General features: G+C 37.8%; 1 protein-coding gene across 1 annotated transcript; it reads left to right on the forward strand.

Annotated features, from left to right (window-relative positions):
* The first annotated feature begins 239 nt into the window (after positions 1-239).
* LOC118750752 (glucose dehydrogenase [FAD, quinone]-like) lies at positions 240-3,598 on the forward strand. Its single transcript, XM_036485488.1, has 5 exons — positions 240-554; positions 1,832-2,769; positions 2,838-2,971; positions 3,033-3,185; positions 3,245-3,598. The coding sequence occupies exons 1-5, from the start codon at positions 268-270 to the stop codon at positions 3,596-3,598; spliced, it is 1,866 nt and encodes a 621-aa protein (XP_036341381.1). The 5' UTR covers positions 240-267.
* Positions 3,599-7,210: the final 3,612 nt, after the last annotated feature.

Genomic DNA, 7,210 nt, shown 5'->3' on the forward strand with positions numbered 1-7,210 from the left:
ACTGCTAAGTGTTAGATACGTCTAGGTTTAATGCATATACGTACTTATATATATATATATATGTACACACATAGCAATGTATTACTTACATTTGTTGGGACAATATGAGAAATAGCTGAAAATATTTTTATACTTTTCGCAGTGCCAACTAATATATTATCTATTTATTACGCAAATATTTAAATATATAAGTAATTTTGCAAATCTCTATTTTCCATGTCACCTCTACAGTTGCTACTGCCACCATAACAACTCCTTGCTCCCCACATGTACGCATCTCTTAGTATGCCATCTATTTGTTGGTGCCCGGCCAACCTTTGGCTTCTTGCCATACCTCTGCTGATCAATGCTCAGCCTCTTGTCGATTTGGCACGCAATTTGGAAACCTCATTGCTTAATACGCGCCTGCCAGATACGCAAACATTCGCGGAGGCATATGATTTCATAATTATCGGTGCCGGTTCAGGTGGCTGTGTTGTGGCGAATCGGCTCAGTGAGATTAGCAATGCGACGGTGCTGCTCTTGGAAGCGGGCGATCAAGAGACGTTCTTGAGGTAAGTAAATAAATAAAATTAAAAAAGTTAACGTTTTGCAGGAAAAAGAGGGAAAGTGTGTTTGTATTGGAATTTACTGGAAAACTTATATTTTTAGAAATATCAAGTATGATATCACGAATAGAATGACGCCTGATGTCTTTTTGATGAGTAAACCTTTAAGGCTCTCAGCATGGGTAAAATTTGTGTTAACCGAGCAGAAAATCCATAATTGCTTCTTGTGTGTACAAATGAACACATTTGGACTATTTCCGGACCATATCGGGACTAGTACACGAAGTAGTTCGGAACCATTGCGGCACTAGTTCACGAATATTTGAGTATCATCTTAGGCCTAGTCGGCATCATTTTAGGGCCGTTTCAAAAGTGGTTCTAAATAGATAATTTTGGAAGAAGTTCAAGACTTTTTCGACCGTTTTGGAGCCTATTCAGAACTATTTCAGGAGCATTTCGGAGCTGGTTCCTGGTACTCACGCCTTTTTTGGATTTTTATTATTTGAATCCTGAATGGAAATAGGGCATACGAGATATTTTCTATAACACTGGTCAACAAAATTATGCAACAGAGCTTTCGAAAGCTGATTTCCAAAGGGTTTTTTCGAAGAGTAATAATCTGGCTTTAAAATTATTCAATTGGTTCTAGTTTTCTAGATATTTGGGACTGTCTAAAATGGCATTTCTTTAATTATTGAAATTTTCTAGTAAAAGAAACAATGCAACGAAAATCTTTGGAATATCATTTAAAGAAAGCTAAAATTCCCACCTTTAGGCAAAAATATAAGAAATTAGAGTCCGCAAACTTAAGTCACAAAAGAATTTGTTTGCAGAGCGTTCTACGAGTAGCTGCTCTAAATGAGATGTCTGCTTTAAATGAAGAACAGCAAATGCTGCCACCTGTTGCCCATTAAATCTAGCGGCGGTAGATTCAGAACTGAAACTCCATTTCTTGCACCGACTACTGAGCCATAGAAGTCTGCTCATAATGCTGACTTAAGTTCTCCTTCCAGCTCACACACATGGGCGAAGTTCACTTAGCTCCGGTGGAGGTGTTTTATACTTTCTTGTAAATAGTAAAATTTCAGTTTGTCCCAATTTATACCGGAGACCACAGCAAGTCAGCCTTCAGTAAGCCACTTTAAGAGTGACGCCCTATGTGACTCCGGAATAACTCTTTACAGGCTGATAATAACATTCCTTACCGTTTTCTGAAAAATTACCAAAATTTAAATTTAAAATCAAGAATGTTTACTCATTACATGCTTTTGCACCCTTTTCAGTGACGTTCCCCTCACAGCTGCACTCACGCAGATGACACGCTACAACTGGGGTTATAAATCCGAACCGACCCCCAATGCCTGCCAGGGCCTTAAAGGCGGCGTTTGTAATTGGCCTAAAGGCCGCGGCGTCGGTGGTACGAGTCTCATTAATTTCATGCTGTACACGCGTGGACACCGCAAAGATTACGATCATTGGGCGGCACTCGGCAATAAGGGTTGGAGTTATGACGAAGTGTTGCCGTATTTCAAAAAATCCGAAAACATACATATCAAAGAATTGCGCAAGTCACCCTACCATGGACGTGATGGGCCACTTGATGTCAGCTATACAGACTTTAAGTCGAAAGTCTTACAAGCTTTTCTAAAATCAAGCCACGAAATGGGCTACGAAATAACCGACACGAATGGCGAGCATTTAATGGGTTTCGCGCGTGCGCAAGCAAATCTACGTAACGGTCGACGTTGTAGTACGAGCAAGGCTTTCATAAGACCAATAGCGGGAAGACCAAATTTACAAATCTCAATGAAATCTTGGGTGACGCGTATTTTGGTGGATCCAGTGACTAGAGTGGCAAATGGCGTTGAGTTTATGAAGCACCATCAACGGTATGTGGTGAGAGCGAAGAGGGAAATTATACTCTCGGCGGGAGCGATTGCATCGCCGCAGTTGTTAATGTTGTCGGGCATAGGACCGCGAAAGCACTTGGCAGAGCTGGGTATACCGGTGATGCGTGATCTGCAGGTGGGCTACAATATGCAAGATCATGTGACGCTGAATGGACTGGTATTTTTAGTGAATGATACGATGACTTTAAATGATCGACGCCTAATAAATCCAGCAGATATTCTGCATTATATACTGCAAGGGAGAGGACCTTATACGATACCTGGTGGCGCTGAGGGATTTGCTTTTGTGCGCACGCCAAATGCGACAGTTGGTAAGGGCCTTTTCCTTTAGATGCAAGGCTGCAAACTAAAAAAATTTCTCTTTCCTATTCAAATGCAGATAAGGACTATGCTGATATGGAGATCGTGCTGGGCGCGGGTTCCTTAAGCGGCGATCACATGGGCTCTCTGCGTGATCTGCTCGGCATGCCAGATGATTTCTATTACAAAGTCTACGAAGGTCTACACGAAAAGGTGAACAACCTACAAGCTAATTACTTAGTTTTGGAAAAGCATTATAACCTATTTCGCTTAGGAAACTTTTGGACTCGTGCCAGTACTCTTGCGTCCTAAAAGTCGCGGTCGCATCTCACTGCGTAGCACAAACCCTTTCCATTGGCCACGTATGGAGCCCAACTACATGCAAGATCCAGATGATGTACGCGCCATGTTAGAGGGTGTGCAGTTGGCAAGTTTGCTGGCGTTCTCATATCAAGCTAGCAATTTTATAAGTTTGTTTATTTTCAGATCTTTCAAATAACACAAACGAAGTCTATGCGTCGCATAGGCACCGAATTCAATGCGAAACCCTTCTTGGGTTGCGAACATTTGACTTTTCACAGCAAAGCGTATTGGCAGTGTTGTCTGCGTCGTTATGGCTCCAGTTTGCAACATCAAGTGGGCACTTGTAAGATGGGCCCGGCCACGGACTCGGCGGCTGTGGTGGATCCACAATTACGTGTTCATGGCATTAAGCATCTGCGTGTGGTGGATGCTTCGATTATGCCAACTATACCCGCTGGTCACACTAACGCCATTGTAATAATGATTGCCGAAAAGGCGGCCGATCTGATAAAGAATTCGTGGCGTATGAGAAGTTAGAGCAAGCGTGTACGCGCGTGTTGAATAGCTTTAAGTTTTTATTTATTTTGTGAAAATTTTGAGTAATTAGATTATAAGTTATGTACTTTGAGTACTTAAGTAAATTCTCGCCATGATTGTGATCAACGAAAGCACTAACCCTGCCATTAGCCAAATATTTTAATAAATTTGTAAATAAATGTGGAAATTTTCACACAATACAAGCAGAATGCCCGCATGCTTTGAGGCGATGCCTGATAAGAACTTTTGGTTTGTCTTATGCAAAAATAGCACCGAAGAGCAAAAATGGTTTGTTAAATAAAAACTCTTAGTTTAAGTTGAAACTACTGAGGAGCCTTCACACATAGACCAGGAATGGTGATGCAATATGGAATTCTCATCCCTTTCGATGCTATCAGCTTTGCCGATGGTCTTATTTAAATGTGTGGAGCTCCGCAAGGATTTCTTAAATGGTTTTTCAAGCTTAATCCGGATTAAGTCCTAGAGTTAATTCCCAAACTTAACTCGGATCAAGGGAATATTCGCTGACGACACTGACTAAAACTTAGAGATCGTAGAATAGAGAGAAAGTGCAAAACTAGCGGTAGCCGAGTGGTGAGGGCTCCGTACTACAAGCCTGCAGGTCTCAGGTTCAATCCTCAGTTGGAGCGACTATAAAACAACTAAAACAACTTAAAAAAATATAGAAGTTATAATTGAATAAATAAAAGAAATCTAATGAATATTCTACTGGCCGTGGGATTCGAACCTAAGAGCTCGTGGCTCGTAAATCCGCATTTCTGCCGTCTGTCTAGGCACAATTTTGATCAGATCAATTGTGGCGTTAATCCGGATCAAAGATGCCGCCAGTCTATACTTTAATATCGTTCTCTTAAGCCAATCAAATCGTAAAGAGCTCACATGATAGTTTTTTATTATTGGAGGGTCGCTGTTTCACAGCACGACAGAGTTTTCCCTTTCATTGGCAACATGAGCCGTGTGATCTTTGAAATATCGTTCAAATAGGCCCATTGATAATTCGTCACTTTAGCCATTACCTCTTTATATCCAGAAGTTCAGGCACCTATATTTATTAGAGTCTATAAACCTAGGCTATCTCGATCAGAGATAAACGGCCACAGAATTAAAAATGACTCATTCCGTGCTGCCACATATATGTCAAACCTTCCTTCTTGATATACCCACGACTTGTTGATGTGCCTGGTATATATATAAATGGCCACAGATTCCTTTGATTCAAGAAATGGTCTACAATAATGGCCGCCTCGAGCAATTAATTTAATCGGATATAGATTCATGATCGTATTTATGGTGAATGCGGGGGTGAGTAAAATTTGCGCTTCTTTGTATGCATACTTAACCTCATAATTTATGTATTTAGCTATCTAAAAAGCAAATAAGTATACTATAAATAAAGGCCCAAAGCCTATCGGAAATACCGGGTTTCTAAATATTTCGACCATAGCACTATCTACTGAGTACATTTTTTGCAGAAGCATTGCCCATCGAAACATTAAAATCCATTGGATATGAATTTCGACCAAATCGTTTAATAACACCATTTATTTATGAAATTTCGATTCAAGAATTCGGAGAGATATTTGAATATAGCATTTTGGTGTTTGTGAGCTTGGGGAATATTAATATTAAATGATAGATTTTTTTTTGATTTTTTTTCAGAAAATTCAACAATTAAAGGTATTGGCCCAATGCAGGCTTGCTTTGCTTGCCTCGCTTTGAGAACTGTCAAAAGTTATTTGGAATATACTAAAATGTATGAAGGCTGGCCAAATGGCAGCTTTGCTTTACTTGCTTTAAGCGCCTCAAAGTTTCAAATAGGCAAATGTTTTATTTGAAAGCGTTTCGTAGGCTTTTGACAAAAAGGTATGTTCCCGTTCTAAATCATTTCAAACAAACTGCTGCATACTTTTATGTACAAAAATTTTTTTACGTAATTAAAAAAAATATATATAATATAAGTTATTCAAAGTTTAATAAAAATGATTATATGTTTCCATATTTATATTTAACATATCGCTGGCTGAAAAGTTGCTGAGTCCATTTTTACAAATTTTACAGGAACTTTGAATACAACATTTTGCGTGTTTAAAGCAAAGCAAAACTCCATACGAATCAAAAGGATTCGATCTTTATTAAAAGATTTCGTATTATTTTGGCCTTATCAGATTTTCGGGGCCTCTTCTGGACTTAGAAAATTTGCCTTTCATTGAATATAAATAAGAAAAAATAAAACAAGTACATTAATCCTTAATTTCTCTTGCTAGCTAGCGATATTTATGATGTCAAACTACTGGTCAGTCGTCTCTTGAAGAATTGGATATTTTTTTTTGTTTTTAATAAATGTACCTATAGTTATATATGTATAATTATCATTCCTTTGAAATGCATTCAAATTCGCATCAATTTAAAAATAAATCTGAAAAGATTGTTTGTATTTTTTTTTTAGTTTTCTGGAATTTTGTGGGAGAATTATTCTTAGTGTAAGGGAACAGACCTTAATTTTGTAACTACACAGCTGGTAGCTTTGACAGCGTTCCAAGCTGTCATTTGACCAAACGAGTTTTTGAAGTAAATCAAAGCAAATTAAAGTAAGTAAGGCGTGCAAAGCAAGCCTGCATTGGGCCAGCGCCTTAAGCGTTACTTTTTTCCGTCAAAAATAATAATTAAAATTTCACTTTTTTCGATTAAAATTTGGCTCTGACATTTTCGATAAAAAAAGAAAAAGTTTCAATTTTACATTTATTTTTCCGAATAAAATTTTTTTAGAACTGACCTTGTCCTGGGTGCGAATAAATAAAACAGCTGCAATTTGTTTATATATAAATACATATACATATATGTCTAGATTAACAATTCGATTGTTGTCAAGGGTGACTAAAGATTAAGGCCTATAAAAACCGTGTATGTGTGTACCTAGCAAATTCCACTTATTCGAATTTTTTGTGTAAAATGATATTTCCCATTTTTGATCCATATCAATAACAATTTCCATTTCCATATCCATATTTAGATATATCCAAATCCATATTCATATCCATATCTATATTCGTATTCATATTTACATATATTAATATTAACATTCATCTCTATATTCATATCCTTATCCATATCCATTTTAATTTTCATATCCCAATCCATATCCTTAGCCATATCCATATCCTTATGCATATCCATTCTGAAAATGTTTCCATACTTTATAGGCAGGTTGATGAGCCAACTATCATAGATGCCGCTGCCATATCATTATCCATGTCTATATCCTTATTCATATCCACATCTATATCGTAATCCATATCCATATTCATATCCTTATTCATATGTATATTCATATCTTTATCCACATCAATACCCATATCCATTTCCATTTCTATTTCCATTTTTAGATCCACATCCATATCCATATTCTTATTCATATCCATATCCATCGGGAGTTCAATCCGAAAATGTTGGTAACTTTATAGCCAACTGTCACGTACTCCGCTGCTTTCGGAACAGTCAAAATACTTTCGCAGGACTACAGTTAGGTCCTGCTTTTCGCCAAATTACGCTAAAGAAGCGGCAATTGAATTGAGGGAATAACTAAATTTGTAA

The sequence above is a fragment of the Rhagoletis pomonella genome, unplaced genomic scaffold (assembly GCF_013731165.1).
Source record: "Rhagoletis pomonella isolate Grant_MI unplaced genomic scaffold, Rhpom_1.0 Rhpom_scaffold_00001, whole genome shotgun sequence".
Lineage (NCBI taxonomy): Eukaryota > Metazoa > Arthropoda > Insecta > Diptera > Tephritidae > Rhagoletis > Rhagoletis pomonella.